General features: G+C 45.5%; 1 protein-coding gene and 1 long non-coding RNA gene across 8 annotated transcripts in view; one reads left to right on the top strand and one right to left on the bottom strand.

Moving 5' to 3' along the window:
• Positions 1-18,000, bottom strand: part of LOC134155587 (calcium-activated potassium channel subunit beta-2) — a 148,091-nt gene that overhangs the window by 42,079 nt on the left and 88,012 nt on the right. Inside the window, exon 1 of one of the 7 annotated variants that reach the window (XM_062602920.1) lies at positions 7,005-8,054. The exons of 5 other annotated variants lie outside the window; for them this stretch is intronic. In XM_062602920.1, the coding sequence (XP_062458904.1) occupies positions 7,005-7,075 (71 nt within the window). In that variant the 5' untranslated portion in view covers positions 7,076-8,054. Of the gene's footprint in view, positions 1-7,004; positions 8,055-18,000 lie in introns of those variants that run through there. One more of the 7 variants, XM_062602919.1, reaches the window with a different exon arrangement.
• The window catches only part of LOC134155588 (uncharacterized), a 47,878-nt gene that overhangs the window by 1,501 nt on the left and 28,377 nt on the right, over positions 1-18,000 (top strand). The window lies entirely within an intron of this gene.

Genomic DNA, 18,000 nt, shown 5'->3' with positions numbered 1-18,000 from the left:
GCCCCAGTCTTTAATATTTTTGATTGAGAATGAGGGACTTCCCTTCTCCCAGCTTACTAGCTCCCCCAAATAAACAACCTTTCCTTACAGCACACACTGTATACCCAGGACTGTCTAGAGGGTCTTTAAGGATGTTAATTACTCAACCTGAGCGCCTTGTTGTTCTCAGCCTGATGCTCAGACTCTTTCAGTTGGACAAATATATGTGCTCTAATCAGTGTTATTGTATGGGAGCAGCTGTCTGTAGTACTAGGCAGCAGATCTAATGACATATCACTCTAGGAGTCTGGGCTAGAATATAGCAATGACTTATTAAATGTAACTCTGAATGAGCCAGTTTTGCTAGTTTTTGAGAGATAATAAATAACTGAAAAACAAATGAATCTTCTATCCTTAGCCGATTGCACAGGTCAGGCCTTCTAGTTATTTGTAGGCTGAATCTGTTATTGACTACCGTATTTCTTGGCATGAACTAAAATTTCAGCCTCCAAGTTCATGACCGTTAGCCATGGTGAAAATGATACTTTTGTCTTGCATGAGTTTTCCTGTGGAAGCTGCAGATGGTTTGATTGATTTATGGCTGTGGTTGGGTACTTATAGGTAATTTGGGTGCCTACGAAAATGGCCAATCTGGAGAGGGTGCTTGCTGTGTGACATGAAGGTTCCTCCTGCAGTGCTCTAAACCAGCTGTAGCTTTCTGGTGCACTGGTGAAACTTGCTGCTTGTGGGTTGAGAGTGCGGTTGTAAGGATTAAAAGGGGATGTATTAAACTCACCTGATCCTTTATGTAGGATTCTGGTAGAGCTTTTCTGCCTAAACTTTTTGCCTTGCTTTCTTTGACCCCTCTGATATTAGTTGCTGGTCTTTTTATGCTGTTGAATCAAAATGAGTGCATGATTTGTACTGGAGGAGTAAGGATGGGAGCTGAAGTTTTCAAGGCCCTTATGTGTATGCAAAGGAGATTAATACACATGAGGCAGTGACTACTCTAAAGACTACTTTAAATCCTTGAGTGTGGGCCTGAGTGGAGTCTGAACAAGCTGTATGCTTATGCAATTAAAGTGAAGCTGTGCTGCTGCTTGAGTACTTAACAGCATTGGACAGGGACACAGGTCATCTAACTGCTATGTGGCCATCTATTTAATCCCTGAATGGAGGGAAACTGGCACTTTTGCTGTATGGTGCAGACAGTAGATTTCTGTCTCGGGCTATGTAACTGCAGGCTCAGATCCTGGGGAGTGATTGTCATTTTAGCAGCACCTGTGCTCTTGTTTTGTTGGTGGTGTTGCTTATTTTTCTGGATCAGGAGGCTGCAATTCAGAAAATGTTAAGAGTACAGCTTGAGCCCATGAGATCAGGAGTGGATGTATACTTTAAAGAAAGCGCTGAAGGATAAACGCCTTGAAAGAAGTCACAATTTTATAATCACTGTAGAAGACTGACACAGTAAGGGACTTTTTTTAACCAAAATTTCCAGGTTCTGTTTTTCTGCTTTTTCCATCAACATCTGTTTGGAGGAAAACAAGCACCATCCTTCCCTGCTTTTGCCTCCTGTAGCAAGGCAGAGCTGTAACTGGGAGCAGAGGTCGCAGTTAAAGCTACAGTCTTATGTGGCTTTAAGACCGTACAGCGATGGAAATCTTTGGAAGTGCAAGGGCCTACACCTGTGTGGGAACAATCCCAGGCACAGCTACAGGTTGGGCAGAGAAAAGATTCAGAGCAGACCTGCGGAGAAGGACTTGGGGATGTTGGTTGATGAGAAAATGAACACAAGCAGGCAGTGTGCGCTTGCAGCCCAGAAAGCCAACCGTATCCTGGGCTCCATCAAAGGGAGCGTGACCAGCAGGTTGAAGGAGGTGATCCTGCCCCTCTACTCTGCTCTCATGAGACCTCACCTGGAGTATTGTGTGCAGTTCTGGTGTCCTCAACATAAAAAGGACATGGAACTGTTGGAACAAGTCCAGAGAAGGGCCACAAGGATGATCAGGGGACTGGAGCACCTCCCATATGAAGACAGGCTGAGAAAGTTGGGGCTGTTCATCCTGGAAAAGAGGAGGCTGCGTGGAGACCTCATAGCAGCCTTCCAGTATCTGAAGGGGGCCTACAGGGATGCTGGAGAGGGACTCTTCCTCAGGGACTGTAGTGACAGGACAAGGGGTAACGGGTTAAAACTTAAACAGGGGAAGTTCAGATTAGATATAAGGAGGAAATTCTTTACTGTGAGGGTGGTGAGGCACTGGAATGGGTTACTCAAAGAAGTGGTAAATGCTCTGTCCCTGGCAGTGCTCATGGCCAGGTTGGACAGAGTCTTGGGTGACATGGTCTAATGTGAGGTGTCCCTGCCCATGTCAAGACCTTAGATGATCTGAAGGTCCTTTCCAACCCCAACCATTCTATGATTTTATGAATTGTAAGTATTTTAGTGTAACTTCAGTAGCAGTTAGAAGTGGTATTAAATGGTTTTAATAACTTGGCTGGAGGCTTGTTCTGATGTGCTGAGAGCATACCATCCCTCACGTAAGTACATTTCTACAGTTTTTGAGCTGGTGTGGTGGCAGCGTGGAGGGGCAGGAGCCTTAGAGGCCACAAGGATGTGGAGATGCAGTAGGGATAAGGCTGTTTGCAGTGTCAGATGTCTTAGGCTGAGGACAGCTGGAGAGGTAAATGACCACCTGTGTGAGAATCTAAGGATGACAGAGCTGGGGTGGGGGGAGGAGAATGTGTGTGGGCACACTGAAAGATGGACATGTGCTGAATGGGGACAGGTCTCTTTCTTCTGCCTTAAGATCTTCTGCTGACAGCAAATCCCATCCAGGAGCAATCTTTGCTTCCTAACGCTGACCTTTTAATTGCTGGGAGGCAGCTTGCAGTGCTGGGACCCAGCAGATCTGCCAGCAGCAGTAAGATGCTTCCCACTGTGCTCCCCCATCCCTGAAACTTTCAGTGCTTCTCAAAACCATGCAGCTTCATTCAGAGATAATTAACTGCATATTAACAGAGACAGACTGTTTATAAGCAGAATAAACCCAACTGTGAGCATGTGGATAGGACATAGATGGACTTAAGCTATTTCTGAGATTTTTCATTGTCTCAGACATATTTTGTCTCCACATCAGCCTTTACATGTTGGCAATGGAGTTAAGAATTAGAAGCAGAGTAAAAAAAGTAAAAATGAACAGTTTTCCAAGCTTGTCATATCTCTAGTGTAGAGGGCTACTGTTCAATTCAAATAAACCCAGTACAGAAGCTAATTGCTGAGAAACAGGGAGATCTTCCAAAGCTCTAATTAAAGGCAATTTAAAATCTCCATTGATATTAGCAAGAGCATCAGACTGCTGTTGGACAGATCCCAGTTAGCAAGAACAGCTTACCAACTGAGGGGTGCAGCTGACCTGTTTTAGAAATGGGCATGTCTCTGCTGAGAGTAAATTGAGAGTTAAACTGACGTTGCACAGAGATGTGGCCCATTGTGCCTCCTGCACACCCCGGCAGTGCAGCTGGGAATTGGTATTTCTGAGCACTAAGTGGCAAGTATGCGCCTGGGCTGAAGGGTGAGTGTGGTGCTAAGTAAAGCCAACGTGAACTGGACCTAGCCCAGCAAAGAATGTTGATGTGTGTCTGTAGCACAAGGGTTACAAGCATCTGGGGCTGCATCAGGAGCACAGATTTTCAGATCTACTGGAAAATCTCTACCTAAATGGTAATTAAGTCGTTTTCTGTTTAAGTCCCCACATTTCACCTTGCTGCTTTTCTGGCGAAACACTTACTGCAATTGCATTGCCTCATACTTTAACAACCAAATATTCCACCCAACAGCGTTTAGCTGCACGTGGGTACGTAGAAGTGAGTCCCTGCTGCATGGGAGCTAGAGGGACTTTTGCCACTGAGTTCAATTGGCACTAAAACTATTCCTGTAAAAGTGCATTTCTACAGTAGCACTGTAATATCTGTGCTGCAGACCTGTAGTTAAATGCATGTTAAAGTCTAGGATCAAGCTGCCTGGCAGTAAGCTAATGGTTCCTAGTGTAGCTACTGCTGAGATGCCTTTCTTCCATTAAGAGGTGATGTTGCTCTAAGTGGTTTATATGCCCAGAATAATGGTGCTTGTGGCTTGCAGACCTATTTTCCCACCTACATATAGGAAGATGCTTGATGCATTTAAAGAAGATTACATGAGCCAAAAGGTATTGCTCAGCCCAAGAGGCACTGCAGAGCTGCAGCGTCCCAAAGGGAGACTCTCATGGGAGTGGGCACTTTGGCATGTGGGGGACATGCATAATTTTGTCCGGGGCTCATGCAGACCCTTTCACTGATTTGAGTTTGCTGCCTCTTCTGGTCTTTCCTCTGGAGATGTATTATAAGCATCAATATTTCTGCATTTGTAGCCTCTGAACAAGCATGCAAAACCCAAGAGACTCCTTTACTACCACTGCTCCTCTGCTGGCACAACATGCAGCACCTAATTATTGGTACACCTACCTACGAAATGACTCTTGAATACAAAGGGGAGAAATATTGGGTCATTCTGGACACATGCTCTACTCCAGTCTGCTGGGATGCCTCTGGGCTTTGGAAGAGTAACCTGGAAGGCAAGGTTCGGTCTTCAACATTGGGCTTTCCCCAGTATCCTGCACTTGGCATGCAAAGTAGCAGACAAGGGATGACTTCTCCAGCTTCTTTAAAAGCAAAAGAGTAGGAAGAAAAATAAGAGACATTTACCAGTGTTGCAGGTGGGAACGGTGTTGAGGCCTTCTGCTTTCCTTTCCCATTGCTGTGCTCCTTGTCTCTTTTGGGCCCCATGTTGAAAATCCTATTCTCCCATCTGAAAAGCACTGGCTGTGGGCTCCCTTCAGAGCCCATTGATGCAATCTGGGTCACTCAGGGAAGGTTGTCAGGCAGGATCAGGTTCCTCCCTGCTGCGCTGGTGCTCAGCTTTGCCTTTTAGGGTGTGTGAGGGGTTGGGCTGGTTCAGAGTTCTGCTCCTAAACCTGACTTGCTCAACCCACTGCAGCCTCAGGACTCCTGGTGCTGGGGACACAGCGGATATGTCCTGCGGGATCCACTAAGCACTTCTTTTGGGTGGGGAAAAGTCAATGGCTAAAGCGAGCGCAGAGTATCCCTGTGAGGCAAAACCAGTCTGCCCTGCCAAGGGGCAGCTGGTGAGTAAGGGGATTTCTAGCAAAGTAACAAAGCCTTCCTGGGGAAAGGATTTCAGATGGAACTGAGTGGATTATGACCAAGAGCTAATCTGTATGGCTGTTTCGTAAATTTCCCCAGCGCCTGGACTCTTTGCTCAGCAACAGAAGCTATATGTGCTGAGAATAACTGATTTCTCAGAAACACCATGTAAGAACATACACAAGCAGAGGTTCAGAGCAAACTACATCAGTTTATATTTTAGCTGTATCTATAACACAATCTCTCCCCATTCCAGCACCAGCTTACTACTGAAGGACCAGATGTTCTGTCAAGCACCATGGCTTGATGGAAGTCACCCTTTACTTGGCAGTTCATATTCCTCTTGATTCCCCACCTCTTTCCTTGATCTTATTCTGGGTACTTACACAGGCAAATGCTTGTGGCAACAAATCTAACTACAGAGGCAGTGTTCAGACCATTGTCAACCTCCTACTCATTTACTGCAGTCAAAATTCACAAGCAAAGGCAGAATGCAGGCCCTCTCCCACCCCAGGGACCACATCATACAGTGGCCATGCTACCGTTAGTCCCTGTGTTCAGACCAGCTTTGCTGCATAGCAAAAGTCATGAATGATGACTTTTCCAGGCTAACAGTTAGTGCAAAGGAGTGGAAATGAAGATGTAAGTTCCTGTCTGGACACTCTTTCTGTTCAGCTGCAGGTTTTTATACAAATTATTTAAATTGTCACTACCTCCTCTCTTCCATTTGTAAATCCCTAACCTGCCTGTTTGCTGTTCTTGCACTGAAACCCCTGTGTAAAGATACGGTTTACATTCTAACAGCTGCTGCTTGTACACATTTAGAAAAACAAACTGAATGCTTTCTGGGGAATATGGATATACCAAATCAGCCCAAGGCTGGAATAACAGTACTGTTGTGCTGAGGTATGATGCTTGTAAGCTGGGGAGTGCATGGAAGTTTGTGTTCTGCCTGTGGGAAGTTTGTGTGCAGTTACTGCTTCCTCAGCCCTTCTCCATTGTAAATGCAAACATATAAGCAACTCCAGCTTCATGCTGTAGTGAATAAAGATCATAAATATGAAGTCAAATAAGAACCAATAGCCCAATAAGTGCATGAGAGCTGGCAGCCTGTCAAATTAAAATTTGCTGCTGCTACACCTTTAATTTGCCCGGCACAGCTGGGAAGTGAAGCAAGTAAATGCTGTACAAGCTGCTGCGTGTGAAGCTGGAGGGGGGCACAGAGTTTGTTATCATCTGGTTGTGAGCTGTGCCTAGGAATTTCCTGTCAACTTCTTTTTGTAGTGCCTCAAGCAGCTTGCTGTCAGGAAGTGTTTCTTGTGCCCCTTCCCTAGCCTATATGCTGTTTTCGTTCTTTATTGCAGCACTCTGGAGTATTTTGCTTTTTACATGAGGCCGGCAGGGTAACTTCAGAAGTTGTTTCCCCTCTTCCCCCCCCCCCCCCCCCCCCCCCCCAATAACATCACAATATACATCACTAAAACATTACTGTAAGATGTTAAATCCGGCCAACAAATGCTACCAGCAGCTATTCATTCCTCAGATGAGCAAGTGTAATTTGTGTCTCAAAACAGCACTTGAAACTGTTTGCCTATAAACTGTCCTTCACCTGAATTCTTGGTTAAAGCCTGGCTCATGCCAGCCACTTGTCAGATGCAATCACTCAATCACTCTAGGAAATCCTTTTCCAGGGTGCACTTAGCAGTAAAGCCTGAATTTGCTCTAACGCACACTTTAATCTTTACTCCCTGATACTTCTCAACACCGTCCCTGTCCTGAGCACCTTGGTGCATCCTGCAGCTTCCCCCAGAAAGGATCAGGTTTACCTTAGCAGCGGAGCAGCAGTGCCCAAAATGGAGATTTCAATGGGATCTGACAGAGAGATTTTCCCTCTCATCTACATACTTCTGTGGCTTCCACCTTTGTGAAAATGGCCTATCTACAAGCAGCAAGTTTCCATATATCTTGTCTCTCGATGTCTCCAAATATTTCTCACGGCTCTTGCAGTTCCCAGGCAGTTTTAATTACTCTGTTTTTAAATAGAGGCGAAGCACCAGCATTCAGTAGTTACTCAGAAATGAGCTGCCAGAAGGAAGTGGGTGTGAAGACCCTCTGAAAAAAGTCAGCCCGAAAAAGCTGGGCTTTCTCTCTCCAAACTTTATTTCATGAAGCTCCTTGTTATCCCCACCTTTATAAAAACTCCTCTTCCCTCCTGCTCTGCCCATGCATCCCTGTCTGCCTGGGCTTCTCCGTGACATGATGGCCATCCTTGTGAAGGCATGATGCCTGGTGTGAAGTCCTTGCCTTTGCTGTCATTTGGCAAAATTCATCCTTCTCGCCTGCTCCTCAGAAGAAAACTGCAGGAGTCAGTCAGAAAAGCAGGCTCAGGGTTGGAACAGTCACAGTATTCTGCTGAGCCCACTGCTGGCACATGTACAGCACTTCACCTGGCTGTGCAACCTTTACTTTCCAAGATGCCAGGGCTGTGGGGAAGCAGGCGTGCAGCTCTTTCTCCAGTACTCTCTCATCCCTGTGTATCCTTGCACATGGTGGTGTGAAATCAGGGGCTTCCCAGGCTTTCCCTCAGTCACCTCCATCCGACCACTTTGTCCTTGGATGGTATTTGCTTTTCTGAGTCAAGAGCGTGCCAGAGAGATGCTCCCATTCATCTCCGACTGCTCACTGATTTCCTATGCTGTGCACTTGCTATCTGCTTCTATGGCAAAATTAAACACTGCTTTTGCTGGCGTGGTCCACAGTTGGTTGCGATAGGATCTTTTTTCCCCTGTCTAAAACGTAAGGTCTCACAAATTAAGAAGCTATAGCCTGTCTAGGTCTTATACCAGTCAGTGTCTGATTCATCAGAGAATCTCCTTGGTAACTAGCTGTTCCTCTCTGATTTGCTACAAAAAAAGCTCTCCCAATTTAAAGATAAAATACAGTGAAAACAGGAAGAAGAGCAACACCATATAGATACCTTATACAGGAACATATGCCTTGTGTGGATGCAGCTATACTGGATATTTTCTGATGTGTGTGGGAAGCAGCCTCTCTGTGAAACAGCATGGTATCACCCCGTGGAAGGGAAATGTACACCAGCTGCACTGTCTCTCCTAGAAATCCTTTCTGCTGCTCCAGGGTTGGTTACCCTGTCTGCAGGGTAAATAATCCCACAGGCAAAGATGCTGCTGCCATCTAACAAGAGGCTCAGCAGTTTGAGTTTAATAAGGCAGATTTCTGGCCTTGTATGGGACTGATTACCAAATGCAAAGATTAAGAGAGAGGGTCACTTTCTGCAGTAGGTGTGCCTGGTTGCTTGATGCTCTCTTGCTCTGGTAATGAGGCCCTGCTGTCTGACCCCTCCTCGGCATGCAGCAAAATGCTGTGTGTTCTCCAACAGCTGCTTGAGTCAGAGGGAAGGTGTTCACTAAAGATCTGATTGTGGGTTTGTGCGTGGGCTGGTTGTTTTTTCCTGGAACCAGCATTGCTGGAAAAGTTGATCCCAGGTAAGGCTGAGAACACTTCGTGTTTGAAATAGCTGGTAACTGTGTTCAAAAAGTAAGTGTAAGTGAAGAGTTTGACCCATGAATCCCCAAGGCTGACAAGCTCTGCAGTGAGAGCTTCCTGGAGTTAGAGGGACAAGGTGACAGTACGAGGATAGATAGGAGTGCTCATGTGCGTCTTGTGCACCTCTGTCTCCGCATGCCCACAGCACCTGCACTAGTAGGGTGGTGCTTCTGTGTGTGGGCATCCATGATGCTGAGCCCAGCAGGGTAGTTAAGGGGACAGACTGAATTCTAACTGGGTGCAGCTGAGCTGCTTTCAATTCCTTTTACCAGATGAATAAGGAATTAAAAATCATTCTCAGATTTCTCTGCCAACAGCCTTCAGATGGCTCTTAGCAGAAGCCAGCAGAGGGAGGATGAAGTCTGGGGCAGATGCATAGCCAAGACACTAGGCAAGTCTCCTTCCTCTCCATGTTCTCATTAGTCTTAGTGCTCTCTGTCCCATGGCACTAACTCCTCTGAATTAATACAACAAACAGCAACAAAATTCCAGATCCATGAGATCTTTTATCCCTGCAGGAGGCTTTTGAGCTGTTGTTATGGCTTGCTTACCCCCAAGAAGCACCCAGCAGCCGGAGGAAGGCTCCTGCAGCCAGTTCTGGCAGTAGGGTTGTTGTGTACTATGGGTGTCTGTGATTTGAGGTAAAACGTTTGTTCCCATCTCTAATATCTGGGCAGGAGAGACCCAGCATCTCTTTGGGGAGGCCTGATTGAGCCCTACTCAGATTTACACCTGTGGTTTCAGGGTGTTTAAATCTTAGCAGCAAAATCTTGTATGTAAATGTGCTACCCCATCAGCAAATCCTAAAGTGCACAAGCCTCCATTTACTAAGTAATATGGCTGATAATGAGCTTGTTCTGATAAATGAGGGTTAAGATAATCAAGCTCATTTTTGATGTAAGTGACCCATGACCTTGTTTTGGATAAGGGATGGGATCTTTGATAATCAAAGTTGTGATAAGAAAGGCCTGACCCCCCTCAATCAGGGGAAAAGGGGAGAGATGCCCATCCTTCCCCTGTCCTGCTCTCCTGCTGCCACTGTGGGTGCTGAGGTATGGGAGGGCAGGTGAGATCCCACCATGTCCCTGATTTACTGTGTGGTTGAGTGCTACCGTTTCAGGCGTGGAGGGAAACACAAGGGGAAGCCTTCTCTTCTGCTCTTTCCTGGCTTAATTTTCTTTCTGAAGGTTGAGAGAAAGAGCAAAGCCTTTGCCACTATCAGATCTCTCTCTGCCTGTGCCTCTTGGTGACAGGGAAGTGGAGAAGCAGATGAAACCCCTGAGAGGAGGGATGTCTATGGGATACATCCCATCTGTCTTCATTTCCAGGCTCCCTTGATGGAGGGGAGGATGGAGAGATGTCAGATACAACAGCACTGGTATTTGATGTTAGTATCTCTAATACCCAGTGCCATTCTGTGACCATGGTGTGGCTGAAAGCAGAAGGCTGAGAAAAGCAGGTTCATTTGTGTTTTGCCCAGGGGTAGCAGGAGCTGCATCTCTCCCAAATGGGTGTTGAAGCAGAGCCCGAGTGCCATGTCCTACCACACAACTCTCCTGAAGCAGGGTATGCTCCCTTGGAGCCTGTCCTGCCCTGTGGAGGTGGTGGGCAAACCTGAAGACTGTTTACTTTTGCAGAAGCTCTGGAGCAGCCAGAGGGACAGATCTCAATTTTTGTTATATATTTTAATCACACCATTGTGACTTGGAGCATCAAAATCTGTTTTTACCTTACCCCTCACCTTGTGCCTGCAGCCTTCAGTGGTTCCCCTGCATGTGCCTGCAGACAGCATCTCCTCGGCTGTATTATGGTGGTTTTGGCTACAACTTCATATAAAGAAAAAATAAATAATTTATGTACAGTGTTTTGTTGTTTCTATCTCTATTGCAGTGTTTTTCTAGTTTGGAAAACGGAGCAAAGGTGACTGCAGCTATTTATAGCAGTGGAAGGAGCATGGATCCTGGTGCCCACAGCCTGGGGTGGCAAGGGGTGATTCTTTTCTTTTTCGCTTTTACCTCTTCCATTTTATTTTAACTGCTGGTCTAATCCTGAATCAGATTTGAACTTAGAGGAATGTCAGTGGTAGTGAAAGGGGAAAAAAATGTGCACAGCCTTAGCAAGTATTTTTTATGAATTGGATCTCTTGAGATGAAAGCTTCTTTACTGTGCAACAATGAGCCCGCCACACTCTCAGTAGTAAAAATGGGCTTCATTTGTATTAGGAAGATAGAAGCTTATTATTTTTAGTCTGTTCCTGTCACACCAGGAATGTTAAATGTGATAATCAATGTAATTGAGGAACTGAATGTACAGAAAATTGCAACACTCTCGGGGGTGATAATGACTGCAACTGTAGCGCTGCTGGAAGGTCTGGGGGATGGGTACAGGTGTGGGTAAAAACAGACTCAGATCTTGACTGTGGGTGATCCCACGTCATGCTGGAGTCCCTGGAGGGCAGCAGGCAGCCCCAGCACAGCCTTGCATCAGGGCCAGACCCTCTCTGGTGCTGGTGGGATGTACCCAGCCCAGAGCATTCAGCAAGAGGCTCGGGGCTTAGGGACATGCTTGAGGATGTTCTGCTGGAAGGATATGAACAGAATGAGCTGCTGCTTTCTCTCCTGAAACCTGAGGGCTTGTGAGGGGCACTGTCCTCTTCTGGGGTCTGATAGGAAGAAGGACATCCAAGAACAAGCCCAGCTGCAGAATTTGGCAGCTATTTTTGAGGTGACCTTTACTGAGTGTTTGCAAACCTTGGTAGGCTAGATAGAAGCTGGCTTTTTCACCCTCTAGAAACAGCAAAAGACACACTTCTGACAGCAAAATCCTCCTGCCAAAATTTCCAGCTCTTCCTCCAAAGTATGGGGTTACTAAAGCTTTTCAATTACATGCTTCAGAGCCTCTAAGGTGGATAAAATATATCTCCAGACTGCTGCTCGGAAGCTGTGAAGCTTTTCCCCCGGAAACTCAGCCTATATCAGGTACCCACTATGAATATTTTTAGTTGAAACTGTATGGAAAGCATGATCAGCAAACTTGTTGGAGGACCTGTCAGTTATAGGGGGATCACCTACAGTGCTTTGGCCACTGCTCACATGAGCCTGGCTGTTTGCAGCTTCCACTCCAGCTTTGGGGAGATGCTGGGTGCCATGTACCAAATTCAACTGCTCCTGTACCTCCAGTCAATTTTGTTGTTAATTCTAGTCCCTCCATGATACAGTGGTGTTTTTCATTTGCTTACTGGGGATTTACTATATTCATTAGCTTGTGAAGAGGTGGCAGGGAGGAAGGTGGCATGTTTGCTCTGCCTTGGCCTCTGCCCCTGGGGCAAGTAGGCTGAGCGCGGGGCAGCTCCTGTGTGAGCTGCTGGACGTAAGCCTGGGTGTTGATGGGTGAGAAGAAATGTCTTGGACCCAGGGAAGATTGAATGTATTTTACATATAGCCTCTGAAGCTGCAAAATTCAGAGCAAGCCTGATGAAAGCAATGACAGTCTGCAAGAGTGTAGTCAGGTTTGTTTTCAGCCCTCTTTTAATTTGTTTTTCTTAGAGGAGGGAAATTTCCTGTTAGAAAAGTTGCCTGTTCTAGTGGGGATTTTTTAGTAAATCATGACAGCATTTGAGCCAGTGCCCAGAGCTGCCCCACAGCACAAGGCTGTCTCCCTCTGCTATTCTTGCACAGACAGTGACAGAGAAGCCATGTTTGCCCATTAAACTCATTTTGGCATATGCAATCAGTCGTGCCATGAGTTATGTTTAAACCTACTGCAATCAGAGGGTACTTTGCTGAGGGAAATCACTGAAGCCAGAGCTGAAGGTATGGCTGTGGTGATGTATTGGCTGCAATGTTCATGTTCACGAATCAATTGCTTACATTACAACGCAATTATCAGGGTTTAAAATTGCAGTAGCATTTTGAATGTGTGTATGCCTGGGGTTTTTCTGTTTGCAGAGATGTTTCTTTTATTGTACCTACTTGCCTAATAACGTTACCATTTTAAATACATCAAGGTGTTTTAGAAACCTATTTGTGATCTTTGAAAAACAAAGGTAATCCTGCCAGCTCCATGCAGAATACTTGCTCCATTGCAAGCTGTTCAGAAGGCCTAATTGAGGTTTTGTGCAGGTTTAATGAGGTAAACCCCCTGTTTACCTCATTAGGTAAACCTTCACAGTGTTTCCTGCTGCCTTTCTGAATTTTTGGCAGCACATCCTTCAGCTAGGGCAGAGTGCTTTGGTGCTCTCTGTCATTGTGAAACCGTCATCTTTTCTCTATCTGTCCAACCCCTTCAGGAGCAGCAGTCACTCTTGCAGTAAATTTTCACCCCAAATAACACAATTCTTGTAGCCCTTCCCCAGTGCTCTGCAGTCTGGCTGAGGGGGTGGGAAGGGTGAACTGTCTCCATCAGCTGCTGAAGTGCAAATTTGCTGCTGCTATTTTGAGGTAGTGCCACACTGGAAAGCAGGGTTCTGGGGCTCTGGGCAGCTCCAGTTCAGCTCAGAATGGCCAGGAATGGAACTGGGGCCTACTGGAAGAGCTAATTAGAGACAACCCTTATTGTTTAGCAAAGGAGAGACTTTCTGTAGAATGTGGTGTCCAAACCTGGCAATTCAACACTTCCCAGGAGTGCTGCAATTCCCGTAATATCAGCAGAATAATTGTCACAAAACAGTTTATCGTGTGCAAAATGCATATGAAGTTGCATGAGTAATTTCCATAGTAACCATAATCACAACCTTCCTTTGTACAGATTCAAATGCCAGAATGATGCATATTTGATAGCACCATGTACATACATGTCGTTGCACAAAACATATGCTCTTCTGGCAGGCAGCGTTTTGTGTCTGAGCTTTCACTGCTTGGCTTATCAGCCCTTACAAAACCTTGATTACTCATGAGTAATATACCCTTGCACTAGACATACATTTCTGTAATGTCTTTAAGGTTATGTGGAATTCTGTTTGCAATCCCTTTTATAAATAATAATACAAAACACTTGCTGCTAAATCTGGCTGTCAGCAAGCAAATGCCAGGAACCAAAATGATTATTACTGTTATTTGCACCATTCCAAAATCCATTAATTTGCTTACTGCAGCGTTAGGTAATGAACACTTTTCAGCAAGGTCACAATTCTGTTTTACATCAAATAACTATCTTTACTCATGCATGATACATGAAGCATATTTCTTGCTTAGGGCATAATGTTTTATTAAAATTATTTTTCCTTTGTTCTTTCTTACACATTGTCTACTATGACTCCAATGATTGCCTGCATGACATCTCTCTTTAAATTCAATGCATAATTATATAAACCAGAAATTCATCTGGTGCTACATTAATAAACTTCTCATTGTTTGTTTGTTTGTTTTTTTAATGGGGAGGCACACTGCTATTGTTTACCAGACAATATGGATTTAGCTAAGCTTTGTGGAATTTCAGAGTCACTGGCACATGTATGAGAAGCAGGCAAAGCAATGATGGAAATAATGTGAAGGGAAACTGTTCAGTTCAAGCCAAAAAGACTAATGGAAGTAGTAAAAATAGTGAAGAGATGATAGCAAGAACTACTGAAATAAATATCTGAGATGGGAGCTTGCAGGAAAGGTTCACTGCAGCTGCAGATGCACCACAATGAGTGTCAGGCTGGGTTAATTTGCAAGGTGACAGATGTCTTGGGAACAAGGAAATGCTGAAGAGAAAAGCTGGTATCCCTAGGCCAGGTCTGCTCATGGAGCTGAGCCACTCTCAGGTGTCCTTGGAGCATCACTGATTTACTGCAGCTGTGGCTTTGGCACGTGTGTTTTAGGATGATTATGCAATCCTAGACCTCTGGGTGTTTTTTTAATCTTTGGTAATGAAGAAAGCCTCAACCTGCTTCTGTCTGGCAGCACAAATGCAATTTTGGTTGACTAGCCCTATGCTGCTTGGTCTACTTCATCCATTTCAGCTGGTCTTGTCTCACCTCTGGCTCTTCCTTTGAGCTCAATTTTCTTCTCGATTGGCCATAACCACCTCTTGCTGGGCTTCTGCTCCTTCTGTCAGCCACTAACCCAGGTCCTCCTCCACAAGGACTACTCTTAAATACCCACCCATGCTATCCTGACATGTGATTTCACTGTCTCCTTGCTATAGCTGGAGGAGTCTCAAGGATGTCCCCAGCTGTTGTATCATCCACCATGCAAAGAGAGAGCAACAAAGTAGTCTCCACACCTAAACCTGACTTTCAATTTTCAGAAGGTAAGTGCTGCTGTTACCATTTTGTAGACAAAAAAAATCTACTAGGTGGCAGATATTAAGTGTCTGGATCAGGGTCACAGCATATATCTTTTGAAGTCACTTGATAAAGATAAACATTCTTAGTAAAAGATGTGCTTTGGGCTGTGATCTTATCCTGTAACAAAAGCCAAGATATGTTCCTCCTCCTTCATTCTAGTCTAATGGAATATGTTGCTCACATATAATATGTGGAAGATCATTAACTTTGCCTGCTGATATATGTTTTTAATATTTTTTATTCATAATGAGTTCGTTGGTGCAGCAGCAGGAGTGCAGTGTGGGATACTACTGAATTTCTTTACAATTCAGCATTAATTAATGTCTACTTCTCACGCAGCATTAACAATAGTGTGCCTAATCTTTCAGAGGCCATTGTGGGAAACTCTTTATTCTTTTCTAGCTGGCAAGAAGTGAGATTTGCATTTTATTCTTTTGCTTGAAACTGCCTCTTAAGGGTTTTGAAGTATTGTAGCAAAGTTGAACGTAACACCCTTGTTGTCTGTCCCTGTGTCATGTAATTGAGATTCCAGTCAACCTACTTGCCTTGTCTCTTCACGTTTGCCAGTTGGTACAGGGAAGGACACCTCATTTCCACAGAGACCACAATAAACCTTTTGTTAGAACAACAGGCTTGTCAACCCTTATTCCTCTTATTCCAGTGGAGTTTTAGTTAAATGCACTGTGTCACTTGCTATCACTGAGAATCTCTGCCTCCCCTTGCATGGGAGGGACTCCAAGGTCTGCAAGGTACCTTTTCTCACCTGTCCTTTGCAATAACAATGTACTCCCAGTGTTGTTGGTCTGTGGCTCTCTGGAGGGTTAGATAGGCAATTTAGCAAAACTGGCCATCCAGTAGTAAAAATACGACACTAAAACCAAGTTTATCTATATTGTAAGGCTTGCCTTAATATCATCTCCTGGTTAAGCTGATTTCTTCACAGGTTAAAGGTGATGGTTTACTGGTTTGAAACACTGATTTTTTTTTTTCAGTGCACTTTGCTGCTGCTTTGGGTGTGCAAGCGTTGTATACACACCTCAGCCCTGCCTTGGGGGGTTGGAGGGGCTGGGGGTAGGAAATCTTTACCTGTGTGTCTCAGTAGAGGCCAGGAAGCAGCCGGGCTGATGGTTCATGATTTATAAACATTGTGCAGCCCTCTGCATTTAATGACATCTCTAGGTTAGCAGCAGGATTAGGTGTAGAGTTGAGGCCTTCAGCACCAGACTGAATGTCTCTGTGAGGATTAAAGGAGTAATTTGCTGTTAGAAGTCAGAGGCTGTTGCACTCCCTGACTTTTTAAGGTATGGTGTAGTGTGTCCTTTTAATATGGACAGAGAGCTGAGAACTTCATTAACGCACTGAAATGCACACAGATTTGTACAAGAGATGATCTTTCCTTTTCTGAGAGCCCTGTAAGGCTGTGTAGGGATGGGATGATGTTGCATGGTAAACTTGGGAATTCCTGTGTGACCTTGCTGCTAAAAGCTTCAACTTGCTGTGCCAGAGGATACCACTGGACTTGCGCATGAACTCTTAATTTTTGCTGTTATTAGGCTGCTGAATGAGAAGTTGCGGAAACCAATGGGTTTGAGCACAGAGATTCACTCTTAGGTACAATTTCCCACTGGGTTTTTTTAAAGGCAGGAAATCTGGTGATCCAGGTAGGGCATAGAGCTCTATGTGGGGACCAGATCCCCTCCCTCCACCTCTCCAAAGCCATGTTGGAGTTGGAAGCACACCTTCTCTGGGTTATACATGCTGCCAGTACATCCCTTTCCCCTGCCTGGATGGGGCTGTCTGGGCTTCAAGCACCTTGTTGTGTGCAACAAGCAGTGCCCAGCTGCCAGGACAGCATGAACTGCCAGGATGGCTCTGAGCCCTCTCCAAAGGATGCACCTGAAATCCCAGCTGGAATATGCTGGCACATATATCACCGGGGGTTGAAATGGTTTCATATAATAAGCCCCTTGTGCCTTTAAAAAAAACCTATATAAATTGTACCCCATCTCTAGAGAAAGGGCATGATTTAGTAGCAAAGTGCTAAGAGAGCTTATGGGTTTCATCAGCTTCCACTCCTGCTGGCACCACGCTGTCCTCCCTTAACAGCTCTGTGTCTCCTTAGACCAAAGTTAAAGAACAAGAGAAGTGTGTCTCTGTGCTGAGATTATGAATGATGCCAGTGTTAGGTCAGATTGTAGGAGGTGGGGGATTTGTGGGAGAGTTCAAAGCTACCCCTGCCTGGACCCTGCCATCTGCTCCTGCCTGAAGCCACCATCTCATAATTTTGCATGCCACAAAGGGAGCTCTCTTGAACCTCCCTGGATCAGGTAATAGGGAGAATCAGATGCCTACCAGCCTGTGTAAAGGCAAAGTGGGCTGCTCAGTTGCTGCACAGTGCTTTGTGTCTAGGCTTACACTGACTGCTTGGAATGGTATTCTCTATATCTTTTACCATGGCCTACAAACGCCCTGCGTCCAAAGATAGCCTGGGGATGAGACAGACTCATGGTGTGGAGGGTGCCTAGAGGTGGCCTGCTCCTCACCTTGCATGGCCATCTCTGATGCCTTGCTGTGTGTGTCATGTGCATCTGAACCTGGGGAGCAGCTTTGCTGGCTGGGACAGATGCAGCTGGGGAGTCCCTCCTGCTAGCAAGAATCATCTCTTTGCTGCATTTCAACTTTCCAGCCCTGCTTTGCTCCAGGTTGGAGCTTGCCCAGTGTTTGTGCAAAGCAGCAATCACAAAGCCAAATTTTGGGGAAGCTGTGGCCTGGGAGTATGGAAGCACTTTGAACTCTTGTGTGCTGGGGATGTCCGGAAGGCCCTGCCTGTGCCCTGGGAGAGCAGCTGGGGGAAACTGCTCCTTTCATACCTCTGCTCTGTCACATTGGAAAGAAAATTAGAAGTGACAGTTACTGCAGTTTCCCAAGCTTGCTCACCAGGACTTGGCAGGGGGACGGTGCTCACTGTTACAGCCAAGCCTGCC

Source organism: Pezoporus occidentalis, unplaced genomic scaffold (assembly GCF_034315485.1).
Source record: "Pezoporus occidentalis ecotype Australia unplaced genomic scaffold, CSIRO_AGI_Poc_V1 ctg8, whole genome shotgun sequence".
NCBI classification, from domain to species: domain Eukaryota; kingdom Metazoa; phylum Chordata; class Aves; order Psittaciformes; family Psittacidae; genus Pezoporus; species Pezoporus occidentalis.
Note: the sequence above shows the minus strand (reverse complement) of the source record. Positions and strands in the feature narration are given on the sequence as shown.